The 20,737-nt window shown below is 48.6% G+C and overlaps 1 protein-coding gene across 1 annotated transcript in view; it reads right to left on the bottom strand.

Annotated features, from left to right (window-relative positions):
- Positions 1 to 20,737, bottom strand: part of GORASP2 (golgi reassembly stacking protein 2) — a 160,978-nt gene that overhangs the window by 106,042 nt on the left and 34,199 nt on the right. The window contains exons 5-6 of the mRNA XM_078681586.1: positions 17,324 to 17,454; positions 17,102 to 17,234 (exon numbers count right to left, since the gene is read on the bottom strand). Of these exons, the coding sequence (XP_078537712.1) occupies positions 17,102 to 17,234; positions 17,324 to 17,454 (264 nt within the window). The remainder of the gene's footprint in view (positions 1 to 17,101; positions 17,235 to 17,323; positions 17,455 to 20,737) is intronic.

Consider the following 20,737-nt stretch of genomic DNA (forward strand, 5'->3'; position numbering starts at 1 on the left):
TATGTGTTTTCAAACGGAAGCCTTTTTGGTATTTTGGAACATCTTGTGTGAAAACCAGCCTTTGCTGTACAGTGTTTGGAAAAATGTATTTCGAAAAGTGGTAACTTAATTTTGTGTATGTGATAGTCATCAATGTGTAGCTATGACTTAATAAGAAAAGCCTGTCTAGAGATAAAGATGCTAATCATTCCGAAGTCTGTAATGTTTTATTAACTAAGAATGTACATAGATCGGTCATGAACAGCATAAAGGACATCAAATGTAGCTTGAAAACCAATACAAACATAACAAGATGGGTATGGCCAATACCAGACAGTCTTGATTATTTTCTATTGGTTAAAGCGTAGAGCAGGCACAGCGCTAGCCTCGTGCATAATGTTGTGTGGTACAGATGGATGTTTACAGAAACAAATCACTTTATAAATAAATAAAAATAAAGTGTGGTGCCATAAAAACACTTTCACATTTTTAAGTAAATAATGGATGGTAAGTGGGCCCAGTAAAACCATGAGTTAACACAAATACAATATAGCTAAAAATAAGATAGCCATCACCATGGAGACTCGCTGTAGAGAAAATTCAGCCGCAGTTTCAGAGTTTCAGTCCATCTCCATTACTGTGCGGCCTGTCTAGTCTGACCATTATTGGGGACTTGCCGAAAACGTTAGGGAGAATGGTAGCAAGTAGCACACAAATGCATGTAGCCTGGGAGGGAGGACGGATGTGGTGCACAGATGGGGAATATAGCCTTGAAGTGTGGGAGGAAGTAACCTCCCTGTGATACATTGTCTTAGAATCTGATGGGTTACAAGAAATTTGCATTTACTATGCTAAAGGTTATTTTTTTTTAATTCTTTTTATTAACAATTGAGAAAAAGTGGAGGTCATCACCATCAGAGAGTAAAAGGATCACATTTGCACCATAGGAAAAATTCAGAGCATACAAAGCATTGACATGATCAGAGTATTCATAGTAGTATACTACAGTTCAGTTCACAGTGCGAGCGACTCATCAACCAGAGTAATTTGGGGGGCTCACATATGTTACCTCTGTACTCGTTCCACATAGACCACACCCAAACCCATTTCCGGGGGCACCCCCGTGCCACATACACAGTCTTCTCTTGGAGCATGCACCAGTCAATGTCCGTCTTCCAGGAGCCAAGTTTCGGAGGCATCACTGCCCACCATAATCTAGCAATGTTCATCTTTGCAATTGCAAATCCCAGCGTCGCCCAAAGCCTCCCCCGAGGTGGCACGTTCGTGGCCTCCCCGATGTTCAATAGGCACCTTTTTGCCTCCACTCGTAACTCCACCTCCCACACCTCCTGCATACAACGATGTACTTGGGTCCAGTATGTCTGAAGCACTGGGCACTCCCATATTATATGGAAGTAAATCCCCACCTCCCCGCACCCCCTCCTGCAGAGCCCATCCCCACTACGGCCCACCCGCTGCAGTCTAGTCCCAGAGATGTATCCTCGGTGGAGAATTTTTAGCTGGATCAGTCTAAGTCTGGCCGATATAGCTACTTCGTTAGGGGAAGCAAGTGCACTCCTCCACTCCTCCTCAGCTATCTCTAATCCGTAAGTCTCCCATTTCCCTTTGAGATTTGATAACAGATCAGGAGAGTTGTTAATGATTTTTTTGTATGCGAGTGAAATGGCATGCTCAGGGAGGTAGCCATCTAGCAGTCTATCCTCCAGGGGGGGGATTCTGGGGGCTGGGTCCCTGAGGGAATGTGTGTCTGAACAGAGTGCCTGACCTGCAGGTATCAGAAGAGTTCTGTTTGTGAGAGATCATAAGTGCTTTGGAGTGTGGCAAAAGACACTACACCGACTGGACTAAGTCTCTAATGTGGGAGATTCCAATTTGTCCCAGTTGCGGAAGCCTTTGGTGCGACCCAGAGTGCCCAACCTCTCAGACCCACAGCGGGGTAGCCATTGTGAGGGTGTTGGCCCATCCCATTTTACGCTGTACAATGTGCCATAGTTGAACCGAGTGCTGCGTGGGCCCAGTGAGTGGGTACCTGCCAGGCCTTGAGTAGAGCGCCGCCTCGAAGTTCCCGCCCGGAAGGAGCCACCGGTCCATTCCGTATCCCGTGTCGTTTCCGTCACAATAGGTACCCTGATTGATGGCCGAGAGATGTGCAGCCCAATAATACTTTCAGATATCAGGGAGCGCTATGCCTCCGTCAAACCATCCCAGCGTAAGTGTGGAAAAAAGGGTGGCACTACCAACCAGAATATAAGATCCTTAAGTATTGCCCGGCGGTGTCGCCTCTTGAACCCACAAAGAAGTTAAACTATTGAAGAGGCAGGCGCTGGAGACTGGAAGGCAGGAAACAAGGTTTTTTATTCTCTCCGGAGGAGAACACAACAAAACGGGCAGCAGGTATCGTTCTGAGGTGCTCTAACTGCATCCCTGAGGCCTGGCCTCTTATACACAAGTTTATCTCTTTATTGCATGCAACACATTCTCGTCGATACTTTGATGTACAGAAAGACATCCTCAGAATCCCCCCTTCCCAGCCCGTTCCCACGCAAGGTTACAGTGGAAGTCCCCGCCCCGTTCACAACAGGTGATGATCATCGCACAGTTGGATATTCCGCCGATTCACGGAGTGTGTGGGGTTCGATCGGATCTCGTAGGGCGGGGGGCTTTGATCAACCCGGGGATCCCTTGCTGGGGGGAAACTTTCTATTGTACGGGGAGGGGCAAGGAACAGTATCGGCAGAGCTGGGTGTCGGCCTGGGAACGAGGAAGACGAACGGGCACACGGGGAAAAGGGGGTTTGCATCAAAGGGCCGGGGATCATAAATGGGAAGAAGGGAGGTGTCGCGCTGGGAACAGGACGAGGGCCTGGGGCAGAGCAGCGCTGAAGAGGGGTTTTATGATTCGCGGCAGGTGCAGGCAGGGGGGTTGTCAGTATGCGGGGGATGCCGGCGAAGCTAGGAGGGGGAGAGAGGCGCGCTGGCTCTCGGCGGGAGCAGGGAAGCCATGGTGTTCAAAATGGCGGCTGTTTTACGCGCACAAAAAGGTTAAGGAGAGCAAGAGGGCGCCGATAATGTTGACGGTCTCAGTCCAGCTTTCAACAGTCCCCCCTTTTCAACATATCTAGCCACCTTGCTTTACTCAATGTCAATTTTCATCAAATTTCTAACTTCGGTATCATACAATGCTCTCATATGTTCGCTTCCAATGTCCACAGTTTTGGGAAAAATACAACTCGCACATAAAGAACACATAGGTGGCAGACATTGAATTCCTAAGCATAGGCCACATATTACAACTACGGGAATCAGGATAATGGTGAGCAGTCTTCAGCCCCAGCTTTTGACGGTGTCCCAGAACCAACCACCAAGCGACCATTCTTCTTGCTCTTGGTGAACTTCCGAAGAGAGTCTGTGAAGATGTTCGATGGCTTTGTACACTGAGGGTGAGTTGTCCGGTATGTATGTGCAACAGCTGGACCCAATAATGCGGCATGCTCCTCCACGGTCCGCCAGAACCACATCTAGAACGAGGCGGTTCTGAAGAGCCACCAAACGGACCGCTTGGAGCTCGGCAGTGTTGTTGGCAAAGATGCCCGCTGTGATGTTCATGGTCGTCTCGACTGCCTGAGTCAAATGTCGGATGGCACGGCTGTTTGCCATCGGGCCCCAGAGGGGGACGAGTCCTTTCATAGCATCGAGGAACTGCGCCCCTGTCGAGTCGGCTTGTTCAATGTCTTTGGCTCGTTTTTGCCTGTGGTGGTTCGCTGGGGCTACATAAGTCGGAGGAAGGACGAAGGAGATGTAGCAAGTACCCCCCCAGCCTTTGGGGAGCCAGGTGTAGGCCTTCGTGCCGCAGATGAAATACATGTTTGGGGATGACACAAAGGAAGGTGGATCCGTGGAATCCAAAGTTCTGGTAAAGCGGCAAGCGCTGCGACCCACCAGCTGTGTCCCAAGTCCTTCTACACACATGTGGCCTGTGACGTTGATGACCGACAGGGCCACAGTCAGAGTGGCAGCCGTTCGTTTCCGCAGATAGGAGAAGGTGGGTCTGGTTGGATTGTTGAACACCTGCATTTCGATTCGTTCTTTAGCCGGGATGTCCATTTGGATCGAGTCGCTGGGGGTCAGCGGGCAGAAGTGTGTCTTAGTCTTGTTTCGCCCGGCCCCGTGAGAAGAATGTGCTGCAGTTCTGCTGGAGGTGGCATTGCCCGTATAGCTCTCTTGCAGGAGGATCAGCCAAGCAAGGCAGGAGCCGTGGACAGAGAAGGGTGAAGGGATGAACGGTATTGAATGTCCAGTGGCATGGGGTAGCAACCCACAGATCCAGCAGTTGGTGGTATTGGTGGCAAGATTGTGCTGGTGAAGTAGCTGCACGAAAGAGTTGTTCAAAAACTCCTTTCGTCTCTCTCTTAGTTGAGGAGAGAGCGGGATTAGATAATGTTCCTTCATGGTGGTAGGCTGAGCAGTGGTTAGGAATGTTTCGTGAGCAGGTGCATGTTCTTCCAAAATCCAGAGTGTGGTCATGAGGAGAAAACAGAAGAGGATTGTGATGAAGAGTACAATTGTCTTTGAGCTATGGAGTCTGTCTGTTCTCGGATTTCTGTAGTGGGTATTTCCTGCTGTCCCCGTCGGCTTCTTGTTTGGCGCTTCCATCATCTTCTTATCTGGCGCTTCCATCATCTTCGTTTTCAAGGTGCTCGGTAGTGGGCAGGACCACAGACTTAGTTTTAGCTTCTCTCCAGGTAACCCTTGGTAGTTTGGGTCACCGTTCTGAGATCCTTTAACCTAGTCCGTGGCCTACTTAGCCGAAACTCCCTCCTTTCGACGCAGGAAATACCCTTCTCGAGATGGCACAGTGGGGTCAGGATGTTTTGAAAGTTCAAGTGCCTCAGTATCAGGATAGCAGTTCAACGATGGTCGGTCCTGGTTCAGGAGCTCTTCTTGGGTGTTGACGGTGTCTGTCGTGGCCAGGGCTGGAGAGACCTTTTTGCAGTGATGAGCGTGCAGCCAGTGTTTCTTCCCCTCCACTCGAAGTGCGGTCCGAGTGGTGATCAGCACTTGCCAGGGGCCCGTCCACCGGGGTTCCAAACTCTTTGATCGCTGAAAATTTCGGATCAGCACGAAGTCCCCCGGCTGGATGGCGTGACCCGGACCCCTGGAAGCATCGGGGATGGCCTGCTGCACCTGCTGATGAAGGACAGACAAAGTTTCAGTCAATTTGTACAGATAATCAGACATTAGGACGTCCGGAACGTCATGAATGGAAGTTGGTTTCGGGGCAGACCAGACGCTCATGGGTCGACCGAAGACAACTTCATAAGAGGTTAAGTGATGTCGGGTGGGGGTAGAGCGCATCGATAGCAATGCCAATGGGAGGGCGTCTGGCCATTTCAGGCCCGTGGTAGCCACTATTTTGGCCAGTTTAAGCTTTAGTGTGGCATTGTGTCGTTCGACAAGCCCAGCAGATTGAGGGTGGAAGACTGCGTGGAATTTCTGTTTAATACCCAGCCCATTTAGGATGAGCTGGATAACTTTGGCTACAAAGTGGGGGCCATTATCACTCCATAAAACACGACAGAGGCCATAACGGGGGAAAAACTCCTTTAACAGAACCTTTGCAGTGGCCATAGCGGTGTTGTCACGGGTTGGATATGCTTCCACCCACTTGCTAAATGCGCACACCACGACGAGTACATATTTCAAGCCTTGGCATCTGTCTAGCTGGATGTAGTCCATCTGCAGGACTTCAAATGGGTGGTTTGGAACCCCAAATCCCCCCCGGGGTACTACAGTTCCTTTCCCGGGGTTGTGTTGCAGGCATATTAAGCATTGTTGGACCAGGCGTTTGGCGGAATCTGGGATCTTGTCATTGTGCCAAACCCTGGAGACAAGTTCGATCATGGGGGCTGATCCTATGTGGGCGGGGGAGTGTGCCATGGTCAATATGGGAATCAAGTACGAATCAGGTAGCAACCATCTGTTCGTGTCTTTTGTCCGCCAGCAGCCTTCATCGTCTTTCAATCCCACCCGTGTCCATTCAGTCAATTCGTGTTGTGTGCTAGCCGTTTGTATGTCTCTAATTGTGTCCTTGGCGTCAGTCCAGTTTTCTGCTTGTGACCTGGTCACGTACATACGTGTTGTCGTTCTGTTTTCAGCTGTCGTTCGGGCGGTGATGTCGGCTAGTGCATTTCCCTGTCCAATAATGTCTGTCACTTTCTTGTGTGCCTGGCATTTGATAACGGCAAGTTTGTTGGGGAGGAGGACAGCTTCGATTAAGGCGGAGACTAAATCCCCGTGCAAAATGGGTGTGCCGTGTGAGGTCAAGAATCCTCTCTCCCTCCAGAGGAGCCCAAAATGGTGAACCACCCCGAAGGCATACTGGCTGTCGGTGTAAATGTTCGCTGTGGTTCCTGTTGCCAGGATGCAGGCTCGTGTCAAAGCAATCAGTTCCGCTGCCTGGGCAGATCGCTGGGCGATGCGGGCTGTTTCTACTACAGTTCGAGCCGTGGTGACTGCATAGGCAGCGGAAGTGGTACCATCGGAGAGTTTGATGCAAGAACCGTCCACCCACAGCTCCCCGTCGGGGTCAGGGAAAGCCGTGTCTCTGAGATCGACCCTACTCCTGGTCTGTTCGTCCGTGAGAGTCACGCAGTCATGTACGGGGTGCACATTGGGATCGTTCTCTGGCAAGGGTAACAGAGTTGCTGGGTTCAGTGTGGTGCATCTTTTCAGGGTGATATGGGGGGCAAGCAAGGTCAGTTCGTATCCAGTCAGTCGTGCACTCGTCAGATGTTGCGTCTTGGTTTGGTTCAGGAGGGTGTCGACTGCATGGGGTACCAGTACCGTGAGGGAATACGAGAGTACAATCCCCTCACTCTGTCGGATAGAGATTGCAGCAGCAGCTACAGCTCGAAGGCAGGCAGGCAAGGCTCTGGCGACAGGGTCAAGAGTGGCAGAGAAGTAAGCGCACGGTCGTTGCTTAGGGCCGATGGCCTGGGTCAGGACAGATAAAGCGCACCCCTCCCTTTCGTGAGTGTAAAGGAAGAAGGGCTTTTTGTAATCAGGGGTACCTAGGACAGGGGCTGAGCAAAGGGCATCTCGCAGTTCTGTGAAGGAAGTTTGACACTCAGGGGTCCAAGGGAGTGGGAAAGGGACGTCTTTGTTTAGCAGAGAAAGCAGTGGTTTTACAACGAGGCTGAAGTTTGGTAACCATTGTCGGCAGAAGGAGGTGAGGCCTAATAGGGAGCGAACCTGCTTCTGGGTCTTAGGGACGGGGGTATCTAGAATGGTTTGGATTCGATCAGGGGTGAGTTTTCTTCCATCTTTGGACAAAAGGTGGCCTAGGTAAGTGACCTGGGGTAGGCAGTATTGCAACTTCTTCTTGGAGACCTTGTGGCCATTTTCCGCAAGGAAGTGCAAGAGTTGAATGGTGGCGGTAACCGCTAGAGGGGTGGTGTCGGCTGCCAAAAGGATGTCATCGACATATTGTACCAACACCACTCCGTCGGGTAACTGGATTTGGTCTAGTTGTCGTTTGAGGGCCTGGCTGTAAATGCTAGGGCTTTCCGTGTAGCCTTGAGGCGCTCGGCAAAACCTATATGAGCGGGCTTTTAGGGTAAAGCCGAAGAGATATCGGCTGTCTGGGTGGATGGGGATGGAGAAGAATGCGTTCTTGAGGTCGATGACGGAGAAGGTGGTGGCAGTGGATGGAATCAAAGTCAGGATGGTGGTGATGTCTGAAACCACAGGGTACTGGGGTACCACCACTTTGTTGATCTCTCGGAGGTCGATGATAAAACGGTATGCTTTCTCATCTCCCTCTCCCTGCTTCTTGATAATGGGCAAGATAGGGCTGTTGCAAACGTTGCTAACCACTTCCTCTACCACTCCTGCGTCTATCAGTGACTGGATAATCATTACCAATGCCTTCTCGCCCTCTGGCGATATCCGATATTGTGGGAGTTTTGGGAGTGTTGCGTCTGGTCGGACAGTAATGTGCACTGGGTCAATTAACATACGCCCTACGTCCGAATCCGCTTTGGCCCACAGATACGGAGGTAGAGTGTCAAGCAGGGACGCGTCAACGTCGGTGATGGAAAACATGTGTCGGGGAGAGCAATGTCTAAGCAGAACGGGGTTGTCGTAAAGAAACACTCGAACTCCATCTTGAGAACACCTGATCGTCGCTCGGAAGTGTTTCAGTAAGTCAAGTCCCATAATGGCGTCAGGGCTATTGGAGGAAAGCAAGAACGTGGTGTCGGTGGTGTTGTTTTCTACGTCAAAGAGAATCGGGGCAGACAAAGGGTTGGTGGAGGGCGTTCCATCGAAACCTGTCGATGTTATGAGTGAGCCAGACAAGGGTGCCCTTGGAATCAGTCGTTTAGATAACGCACTACGTGTTGCGCCAGTGTCTACCAGAAATGGAGACTTGGTACCCAGGACCTTAGCAGTGACATAAGGGCCCTGCTGGTCAACATAGAGCTCGACTGGATCCCTCCCTCGCCCTTGGCTGTCCTATGCGAAGGTGTGAGTGTCGTCATAGTCAGATTGTTGATATTGGTTCTGCCTGGGTCGATCAAACGTATTTGGTCTGCTTGATCTGTCATTAGTCGCGTCATTTGGGGGCCCTCGTTGTTGTCCCTTAGGTCTCGGTCCGTTTGCTACATCCCTGGGGTCTTTGTTTCTGATCATTTCCAGAAGAACTGGGCACTGGGATTTCCAATGGCCAGTCCCTTTGCAGAAAGCGCACTGGTCTTCTCTAAGGTCTGTGCGTCCACTGTAGGAAGTCAGAGTGCGGTCCTGGGGAAATGTGGTCTTAGGGACGTTTGTCTGGTAGTTTCCCCGGTATTGGTCTCGTCCTATAGTCACCCCTTGCAGTTTGGCAATCATCACCCTCTCTTTTAAGTCCTTCTTCTTTTTCTCTGTCGCCCTATCGTTTTCATTTTTCTGATGCTCATAATATTGGGCCATTTGGAGAATCGCTGTAGGTTTGGAGGCTGCCCAACTACTCTCGCTGGCCTGTAGTTTCTGGGAGATTTCCGATGATAGGCCCTTAACATAATTCTGGACAAACAGATGGTGTCCGGTTGCAGTGGTCATGTCCTGGCCGCTGTAATCGGAGAACACCGTTTCAAACCGGGAGAAGTATTCCGATACATCCTCCTGGGGTTTTTGGCGACAGGCTGTTACTATCGACCAGTCCACTTTCTTTTCTGGGATTAGGGTTTTTAATTTCTCTACGATTTTATCTGGGAGGTCTAGAATGGATTTCAAAGGCTTTTGTCCTGGTCCCCGTTGTTTGTCCAGGTCATCGAGTTGTGACCAGGTATGTCCAAACAGCTCAAGGTGGTCGACTTTCCGGATTTGCTTCCACACATCAGCTGGTAGACATAACCCGAAGAACAAGTCGATGTCAGCCAGGGTCATAATCGTTGAGCCCAGGGCTGTACCCAATTCAGTATAGAAGGCAGTGGGGTTTTTACGTAGGTCGGGTAGAGATTTCCGGAATGTCAGTATCTCTTGCCGGTCCCATGGCTGGTAGACCCAGTTGTACACTACCCTTCCCTTCGCATCTTGGTTGTTTGCATCATCGTGAGTCCCTGTACCCCGAGGAGGAACCCAGTAAGGGGCAGCCTCTCGTATCGGCATCATGGTGTTAGATTGCTCGGTTGGTGGTTCGGTCACTACAGAGGCTGCGGATTTAGCTCCCGGCTTTCGTTCAGTGAGGTGGCGGAAAACCTCAAGCGTACGCGTAAGGAGGTCCGACACATCACACTCGCCCTCATCCCCGATATCGACCTTCCGGTACAGAGTCCTTAGGCTCTCGGGACCTTTGTCTCGATATCGGTCCTCGTATGCATTCAAGACATGATAACACAGTCGTACGGTAAAATGCCGTCTGTGACTCCCTGTATACGAGCTGAACACATCCGTGATGTACTCTTCATCCTCCTTCCTTTCTACCAGTGTCCTTGCTATTTTGTCGATCCCCGCTCGCTCATCTTTGTCTAGTCTGTTTGTTCTTGCAGGGCCAGCCCCTCGAGTCTCATGGTCGTCTATGCGGGTTTTAATACAAGGGGTTCGGCTGGCACAGAGGCCATTGGGGCCGACGCTGTGGCGGTACCTTCGTTTGTACCTGGGGGTGGCGCGTGCTGCGCCAAGGGTTGAGAAGGGGCATATGGAGGGGGCATGTAGATGATAGGAGGACCTAACAGCAGGTCCTCATTGGCTCGTTGTTTCGAGGGTAAATCAGGGTAGAGCATGGAGGGGGTTCTAACCGGACACTGGCTTGGCGTTTCCATTTCTAGTTTCTGTTTAGCTTTCTCTCTTTTTCTAGTTTCTGGGCAGCTAGGTGGGCTGCTTTTCGCACCTCTTTTTCCAACCTACTCTCAGTTTTCTTTTTACGTTGTTCAGTTTCTTTTCGCCACATGCCGAAGCTGTCAAGCATAGTAGGTGTTGTCTTGTTTTTACCCAGGGCAGTTTCTAGCGTTTTTATTTTATCATCATCGAAGGATCCTATCAGGGGCCACTGACTTTCTTGACCCTTTTTTGTATATTTATGCCATAGTTTACTATAGGCTATAGCGGTCAATCCATGCTTCATGAACATGTCCTTATTAGGGGTGCCTTCCAGTGGGGCTGGATGGTCCATCTCTAATAGGCGGTCCGGGCTAAACAGGCTACTAATCAGTGGGGAGAAGACAGACATGACGGCTCGTAACGAGGGACTAAAAAGTCAGCACTGCCTATCTTATCACTAGGTGCAAAGACTGGACAGAATATTTCTATTCTACGTTGTTTGCAGGCAGTGAATACCTCATGGATCAAAATAACAAAAGACCAATAAATAACAATGGGGAGAATGAGTAGGTCCGCAAAGATCTGCGTTACCTACCCTTTTCACTGTCTGCAAAAAGGGTGGTCTCTTCCCTGTTTGCAGACAGGGAATCTCCAGGAAACAATAGTTTTGCGAACAACAGTTCAGTTTCAAGTGATTATTGAGTGGGGGAGAAAAAATAAGCACGGCTGCTACCCTACCTATCCTCCACTGCTTGCAAAGAGAGAGCCCGTTGTTTCTCCGTTTGCAGACAGTGAATCTCCAAATAAATAAAAAGAGCAATACTAGTATTTTTAAACAAACAAGCAATCAAGCAATTATTTCGCAACTTGTCGTGATTACACGACCTTACCCGGACCGCATGGACAGTTTCTTGTCTTCCGAATCCAGCGCCCGATCGTCCTCTCTTCTCCGTTATCCTCGCGGCACTCCTGATGGTTCCCAGTCAGGACCGTAGATCACTCGAGAGAGGTCTGTTCGGAACCAGTGAAGTTCGGATGATCGGCTGTCAGACGAGGGTCTATCGGACAGACGCGTTCCCGTTCGTTGCAGTCGTTCACTTTGTCGTCAGGACCTCTCCCACTGGATCCATGGGTCGCTGATGGGCCCCACGCTTGGGACGCCAATTGTGGAAAAAAGGGTGGCACTACCAACCAGAATATAAGATCCTTAAGTATTGCCCGGCGGTGTCGCCTCTTGAACCCACAAAGAAGTTAAACTATTGAAGAGGCAGGCGCTGGAGACTGGAAGGCAGGAAACAAGGTTTTTTATTCTCTCCGGAGGAGAACACAACAAAACGGGCAGCAGGTATCGTTCTGAGGTGCTCTAACTGCATCCCTGAGGCCTGGCCTCTTATACACAAGTTTATCTCTTTATTGCATGTAACACATTCTCGTCGATACTTTGATGTACAGAAAGACATCCTCAGAATCCCCCCTTCCCAGCCCGTTCCCACGCAAGGTTACAGTGGAAGTCCCCGCCCCGTTCACAACAGGTGATGATCATCGCACAGTTGGATATTCCGCCGATTCACGGAGTGTGTGGGGTTCGATCGGATCTCGTAGGGCGGGGGGGCTTTGATCAACCCGGGGATCCCTTGCTGGGGGGAAACTTTCTATTGTACGGGGAGGGGCAAGGAACAGTATCGGCAGAGCTGGGTGTCGGCCTGGGAACGAGGAAGACGAACGGGCACACGGGGAAAAGGGGGTTTGCATCAAAGGGCCGGGGATCATAAATGGGAAGAAGGGAGGTGTCGCGCTGGGAACAGGACGAGGGCCTGGGGCAGAGCAGCGCTGAAGAGGGGTTTTATGATTCGCGGCAGGTGCAGGCAGGGGGGTTGTCAGTATGCGGGGGATGCCGGCGAAGCTAGGAGGGGGAGAGAGGCGCGCTGGCTCTCGGCGGGAGCAGGGAAGCCATGGTGTTCAAAATGGCGGCTGTTTTACGCGCACAAAAAGGTTAAGGAGAGCATGAGGGCGCCGATAATGTTGACGGTCTCAGTCCAGCTTTCAACATAAGCTTCTGAAGGGATATGCGGGGTGTCCCAGACCATAGTAGCTCTCTGTGTGGCTTCGATGGATGCAAAATAGGATTGTGGTAACAAGTCCGGGTAATTTTGTATGGCATATAAGAATCGTGGTAGCGCCATCATTTTAAATAGCGCCGCCCTACCTAATAGGGACAGCGGAAGTTCCGCCAGGAGGCAGAATACCTTTTGAACCGCTGTAGAGGCGGCAAGAGATTCCTCTCATACCTAGTGGCCTTCTCTTTGGAGATAAAAATGCCCAGGTATCTCAACCCATCCGTGGCCACCTTAATCGGGCAGTTCCACGGGACTGCCGGAGGGTCACCGTGCAGGACATATATTAAGGACTTGCCCCAATTGATGGTATACCCCAAGTTTCTCCCGAAGCTAGTGAAGATGTCCAAGGCTACTATTAGGGACTTGCGAGGTCTCGTGAGATAGAGGAGGATATCGTCCGCGTAGAGCAAAATCCTGTCCTCCCATCCATCAGCCCACCGGATCTCCTTCAGGGAGAGGTCTTGTCTGATCCAGGCAGCGAGTAGTTCTAGAGACAGGGCAAAAAGCAGTGGTGAGAGGGGACACCCCTGTCGTGTCCATCTCTCTAAAGCAAAAACCTCTGAGGTCTTATTGTTAACTGTAACCTGGGCTAAGGGTTCAGAGTAAAGGAGACGCACCCACCCAATGAAGCCAGGGCCGAAGCCCAGCTTCTGAAGGACTGCCATCATATAGGGCCATTCAAGCGTATCAAATACCATTGCTGCATCAAGTGAGACCACAACCACATCTTCCTGAATAGTGTTGCAGCGCCCCATCACTCCATGTAGATAGTGGAGATTAAGCGCGGTATTGCGATGGGGCATAAAGCCCGATAAGCCCGATTGGTCCGGGTGGACCAGTGTGGGTGGGACTGGCCTGAGCCTGTTGGCCAGGACCTTGGCAAGGATCTTGGGCTCTGCGTTTAGCAAAGATATGGGCCTGTAAGAGGCACATGAGTCTTTCCGTTTTCCTTCCTTAGGGATGGCCACAATCGTGGCCATTTGTTGATCCCGTGGTAGAATACCCTTCTCCCTGCTCTCCTCAAACATACGTTTTAGGTACAGGCTAAGGCTGTCTGGTTTGAGCTTGTACAACTCGATCGGCAGTCCATTAGGTACTAGGGCTTTACCCGGTCGAAGATCCTTAATAGCCCGGCCCAGCTCTTCAGCAGTGAGCGGCGCCTCCAGGGTCTCCCTTTCTGCCTCCGAGAGGGTAGGAAGACGGATGTCAGTTAACAAAGCAGCAGAATCCTCCTCCGGCCGGTCAGACCCTCTACTGTAGACCTTCTGGTAGTGCAGCGCAAATTCCCTGACTATCACAGGGGGTTCCGTGACAACAGCTCCTGAATCAGCCTTGAGCTCCCTTACCACTCCATGTGCCTGTTTTTTATCCAGCCAGGCTATAAGTTTGCCCGCCTTGTCTCCTTGGTCATATAGTCTGCCCTCCCTGTCAATCGCTATATTTTTAGCGGCGTCCGTGACCAGGGCCTTATATTCCGCCGCTTTGAGTTGCATCAGGTGGGCTATCCCTGAGTCGCCATCATTCTGCGCCGCAGCTTCCAGCTCAAGAAGATCCCTCTCCATATTGACCATTTGCGCTTCCCGGTCTTTGCGGCGGCCGGCAACCACCGAAAGGGCCTACCCCCTAAGTACGGTCTTGAAGGCCTCCCACAATACTACAGATAAGTCTACCATACCGCCATTACTCTCAAAGTATCGGTCAATCGAGATAGTCAGTGCCTTCCTCGTGTCTTCATTACGGAGGTACTAAGCATTGATTGGCGATGTACACCCTTCCTGCCGGTCCCCGATTGTAAGGTGGGCCAGCAGCGGGGAGTGGTCCGAGATACCCCTTGCTAAGTGTGTGACTTCCTGTATGGTGGTCCCCTGATGCATAGGTGCTAATATGTAGTCTATGCGTGAGAAGGAGCGGTGCGGGCCTGAAAAGAAAGTGTATTGTTTGTCCGTTGGGTGTCGAAGACGCCAGAGATCAGTAAGGTCAAAAGTCAGCTAGCCACTTGTGACCCGTTGGTATGTCCCTGGGTGGATGTCTATCAAGGTTCCCCGAGGCCACTGAATTAAAATCTGCCCCCACTAGGAGTTGCCCCTCCGGAAGGGAAAGGAGTAGCTTGCCCAGATCTTGATACGATTGAGTTTGAAGACCAGGCGGGATGGGATGTAAGTCGTGACTAGGTTTATTCTACGACCCTCCCATTTTCCCGAGATAGCAGCATAGCGCCCAAGAGGGTCAGAGTCTGTGCGATCAATGGTTAGGGGAAAATTGCGGCGAAGCAGGATTCCCACCCCCCGGGACCCCGAGGTGAAGCCGGCATGTATCGTCAGAGTGTATCCCCATCTATTCAGCGCGTGGCACGTGTTTCCCGACAAGTGGGTCTCCTGCAAGAGTACAACCTCTGGGAGGTGACGTTTAACAAATTGCAGCACAATAGTCCTCTTGAGCTTATCCCCCAGCCCGTTGACGTTCCAACTCAGAATCTTGAGGCTTTTATCCCACCTCATAGTAATACACACTATTTACTACAAAAAAGCCCTGTAGTTCCTGGTACAATGCGTAAGTGTGTCAGTACAATCCTGGTGTGACCATTCCAAACATTCCCCCATCATCCCCACCCCACCCCCCCAACACCCACCCCCAACTCCCCCCTTCCCCAACATGACGGCCGCCCCCCCAGCCCCCCTCCCTGCTCCGTAGGTTTCGAACTACCCACATCCCCAATTAGCAGAGCGCCTTTCGCCCAAACCCAACCCGGGAGTGAGGAAACCTCCCCCTCTCGAAAAACTCCTTAAAGGAGGGGGGGGGGGAGAGAAGAGTTCACCGGTCCCAGCTCCAGCCGCCGCCCAAGTCCACCCCCGATCCACAAACCTCTTACACCCAAGTGCACATCCCTAAACAATTGATTTCAGTCACAGCAGTTAGTGTCCCGCCACAAGCAGGTCAAGGTGTCCCTCCCCTCGGAGTACCAGAGCAGCCCATATAAGAAAGGCCCCAAATCTATGGCATCACGACATTATATCTTACTGTTCGTAGAGGTCTAGTGCACATGTCCGTAGTCTCTAGCTACCATCAGCGTCCCTAAGAGACCCCCACTTTGGGCTGGCTGACCTCGATCACCAGGACCGCTGACTCTGGGCGTCCGCTTCCACCCTTCCAGCCGTAGATCCCGGCGATGCCACCTGGTTGTCTCTCCAGCTTCCAGCCTCTGCTCGATCTCGCGGCTGCGAGGACTCCCTCTCCAGCCAATCTTGCACATCCGACGGCGTGGTGAAAAACAGGGACTTTTTCTCTCTCTTACCACCCCCCCCCCCACCCCCCCAACGATGACCTGACCTTCAGTTTGGCTGGGAAAAACATCATGTACTTGGGTCCCCGCTCTCGGAGTGCTGCCTTAACGCCCGCGAATGTACGCTTCTCCCGCTGGACTTGTAGCGTGAAATCAGGGAAGAAACGAATAGTGGCGTTTTCATGTTGCAGGTCCCCCATCTGTCTTGCCGTCTGGAGGATAGCGTCTCTATCCGTATAATTCAGGAGCTTCGCGATGATTGCCTTTGGCGGAGCACCCAGTTTGGGTTTTGGGACCGGTGCGCGGTGGGCTCGTTCAATCGTAAATATGCTCGACAGGCGCTTGGGCTTGAGATGGGCAAGAATGAGGTCCTCCAGGAAAAGTTCAACCATAGCCATCTCCATTCCTTCCGGCACTCCCACCACGCGTATGTTGTTCCTGCGGGCTCTCCCTTCCTGGTCCTCCAGCTTGAGGGCCATCTGTTTGTGTTGGTAGACCAGTTCATTGACCCGTTTTTCCAACGTTTTTGAGGTGGACTGTAACTCTCGGATGTCTGACTCGTTTGCCTTTGCTTTTTCTGTGGTATTACCCAGGTCCGTTCGGAGTAGGTTGGCCTCGCTAGATATCTTGTCCATTTTAGTCTCCAGGTTAGTGCCCAATGTTTGTATCGCTGAACTATGCTAAAGGTTTTTAATGCATCATACTTTTAGTAGTGCCCAGCTGTCTCTTATGAGAAAATAATCAATTGCAAATTATTAAGAGCCCATTGATATGACACATCCTGCCTTAACATTACAATGCACAGAAAGAACAAGGACATCCAAGTTTGAATATCTTTCAGCATAACACTACTGCATACACTGAAGTGAAGAGCTATAAGAAATGTCCCACAAATTAATTTACAATTTTACACCTCGGTTCTATGTACACAGTCTGGAAATATCAAATGAAAAGTACTTTCAAATCTGAAGTTGCATGTAGAGAGAACCCATGATATACAAAGTGATCTTTTCATCTTCAACTTAAAAAGGGGACAGAGCTTAAAACCATGTTAGTGGGGCTTGAACCATGGAAATCAAAAGCTGGACAACACAGAGTGAACCTCTTCACTTGGATTATCTGAAAAGTTCTACTTGAACATGTTTTTCATCCTACAGTGGGCAGTATTTTAAACAGTTTATCCCATACTACAGCAATTTTGAAGATTAAAAAAAAAAGCCACAAAGGAGATTTGGGAACAAGTTCCACTGATACAAGTTTAGGAATTAAAGTTGATCATCGCCAGTACACAAACTCATAGTTGTTAGTATATATGTGCTATACTTTCTCCATCTACAGCATCAAGACCGCAATTTTTACCATAAAACAAATAGAAAATACAATCATACAAAATAACAAAACCTTACTTCTGTAAAACCATCTTTGATAGGCGAAATTGGTGCTGGGGGGGTTTGCCCAGGAAGGATTATGTTTTTTCCTTCTTCGAATGGACGCGTGGGTATTCGATGCAAGTAGCCATAACCAATGCCACATCCTAGACTTTTAGGAGAACAAACAGAAATTTCAAAATGGAGCAATTCTAAAGAAGTCCCATATCTATATTAGGAAATACTGGAGATTTCTCTTACCTGCCATCACCACCCCAGGCAGAATTTGGTGTAATAATCACTTCTCTGCAGTTATCGGTGTCAGTATTGTATACATAAAGCTTCAATGGTTTGCCCTCATGTGATTCAATGAGGGAAAAGAGATCTTCAGACTAGGGTATGGAGCAGAATGAAAGAAAAACGAGATAAAATTAACAAGTTATTTAAAAGTTTGTTATGTTTTACGTACAACATTAAAAAAAAAGCATTTCAAATAAATTATTTCCACAACTGCTAAACTATCATGTTATGGGTCAATAGCAAAAACTTAACATATTCAGGGACTAATCTTACAATGAGGATTTTTTTTCAAATGAAAAAGGTGCAAATTTGATTCACCTCTTTCTGCTACAGTATTTCTGCAATACACAGCCATTTTCATCACAGTTTCATACTAACAAATTGCTTTATTACAGCGGTTTCATATGACCGAATGCCAGCTATTAATGTTACCTTATTTAATCACACTCGCGTCAACAACCTGTGAAGGATAAAAGGCTAGGTATGTCCTGCTGAGACTCAAGCTGCTGGTCACACATGTTAGCTGTAAGCACTTCACACTGGTCTATCCTGCCAACTTAATGAAGTGGCACAAACTGTTTTGTTTTTTTAACCAAAGGTATCTTGTAAACCAACTTTTAAGATTCTGCATAAAGGCAAGTGATATTCAAAGATGGCAGATGTGGTGCAGATTCCTTTATATATATTACAGCAAATAGCTTAGGAGAAGTAATCAAGTATAAAATAAATTTCAATTCTGCACAGCCAAAGGAACTTCCATGTAGATGCTATACTCTCTCTGTTCATTTGAGGATGCTGAAATCAAGATAATTTTTTCAAAATTCTTTTGAAAAACCAATGAATGACTTCGGTATTTTTCTTCCCACATGGGTCTAGAAAGGTAGGTCCCTGCATCTTTTGAAGATTAGAGATCAAATATATTTGCGCCATTTAAAAAAAAAATTGCTGCATCTCAGCAGGAGTCCAGCGGGATGACGGCAAAATGGAGTAGTTTTATTTTGGACTCTGGCGTCCCTCTGGGTCCCCCCACAGGGCCAAAAGGGGCCGGGTATCCCTATCTTGCCCCCCTATATTATTTATTACTTCAGGGCAGGGGACCAAGTCTTCAAGTCCTGTAATGACTTCCAGCAACAACTTTTTCATGTTGTTGGCAACCAATCAGAGTGCTTGTTCCCGCAGGAGGCCGACTCCAGCAGGAGCGAACTGGCCCAAGGGAAAAAATGCTTCCTGGGCCAATCAGAAAACTCCATTTTTTTTTTTTATTGGGTTTGAAGGACTCTTGCGACAGTCCTTCTGACCCAACTGTCCAGATATCAAATTACTTTAAACCATAATTTCTCAAACACTACTCAACGGATTTACACCAAATCACAGAAAGCAAAATCTGCGGGGCAAGATCTAGGTTCCTGTTAAATTTGGCGTCATTCCTCCAAAACTTTCCAGGAAGGAGCTCAGGTGAATTTGCTTTTGGTTTTTTGGAAAGTTTTGTGAAGATTTGTCAAACAACGCCAAAGTTATTAGCAAACCAAAAAACAACTAGTCAATGGAAAAGCAATCCTAACTACAACTACCCAGTGATAACTGCTACTAGGAGAAAAATAATTATACATCACAGCTCCGGACCACCAGAAGGCGGTGCTGGTTGTACGTGAGGGTGGACTCACAAAATGACACTGCTTTAGAACTGACCAAAGAAGAAACCACACTTGAGAGAAGGACACAAACTCTGTCTATTCAGAGGTTAGACAGACACGTTTCGGCTGACGCCTTTCTCAACGTTTAGTCAGCCTGCACCATACAATTTATCGCATTCCATAGGTTCAATAGTTTGTGGCATTACAAATCGTCAACTTAGAAAAAGTAATGTACTCAAAAGATTTCATCGAAGACTGCGCTATGATGGCTGCCACTTTGTAACATGCAATTTCTTCCTTATATTTTATCAAATCTGCATCACTTTCTCAAGACCTACAGGATTATTAAGATTGTAATGAATCTCTTTAAAACTTCTTTCGCTGCTTTCTCAATCTTCTTTTCTGGAACAATTTCTCTTTAATCGGAGTAGCTCCACATAGGGGATACTCCACTTTAATGTAGCTGGATGACTGCAAGTTGCCTGCAGAACAGAACTGTCTGCTGTAGATTTTCTATTTTTTACACCCACACACAGATTAATTATTTTATTTTGATTGCAGCCATATGTAATGGAAACAAAAAAGAAAGAGAACACCCCCTTAACGTGGTGGTCATGTGCTTACAATACAAATATTAAACGTTTAAAAAATAACCGATTACAGAACTCCATTTTAGTTTTAATACACACAACAGGAAAAGAAGTATCTTTTTGTGCAAAGAAAAGGTACAATTGGCTCTGAATCACTAAAAACTTAAGACATAATTGTGACACAACGGAGCGATTAAAAACAAAAAGAAGAAAAAAGAAAAAAGACTCATGGCTGAAATACACAAGAATATGGCTAATGGTAGCAGACATAGTACTAAAATAAATATTTCAAGGGCGTGGGGAGCAACTCAACCTCCGAAGGTTACGGAGTGTAAGGCGGATCTCGACTGGCGCGGCGCAGCTGAAAAAGTTTTTGTAGCAAAGCCATGGGTGCCCAAAGAAGTGGGGCAAGGTTTAGGGCCGGTAGATGGAATATAGAGGGACCTGAAATATTACAACTGTGGATGATACTTTGGGAGGGAAGGTCATATGGAACTTCATAATTGCAATGAAATGTTATTGGGGTTGAACTTACTGCTACTATATTATAAAGGACTGACTGTATTGCACAAGTAACAAACCTGATACCCTCACTGGCACTATCCAGATTATTCTGTATATATTAAGTATCTTGCAGAGCATTCGTTCAATGAAAATATATATATATTTTTTTTTTTAAAGTCCGGATCTGCGCTATGCTGGCGCGGAAAAAGAAAGAACTGACATCAGCGCGCAGGGGTGGCGTCTAGGTAGGCACCGCAACGTCATCCCAGCGACCAAGACGCCGAAAGCAGAGTTGACTGACGCCACCTACCGACGTGCAGGGGTATTGCTAAGAAAAAATCTCTGGATCCAGTCTGATGCCTGGGGGAACTTCTAAGATACGGAATCTACGACTGTCTTTTTCAGATGGTTGAAATAAACTGTGTATGACAACTGAATAGACCAACAAATCAAGTGGGTTTATCATAAGCCTCTATGTAGGCATATGAAGATGTACCTTTTAATTATTATTTTTTAATTAAAAGAGGCTGGCAAAATAGCTACAGATGGCAAAGTCAATAGCTCTCACCTGTGCGAAAGCTATTGGCTTTGCTAATGTTTTTTAGCCATGTTGCACATGAGCAGGGCTACTGCTCAGCATGGCTAAA

Source organism: Lissotriton helveticus, chromosome 3_1 (assembly GCF_964261635.1).
Source record: "Lissotriton helveticus chromosome 3_1, aLisHel1.1, whole genome shotgun sequence".
NCBI classification, from domain to species: Eukaryota; Metazoa; Chordata; class Amphibia; order Caudata; family Salamandridae; genus Lissotriton; species Lissotriton helveticus.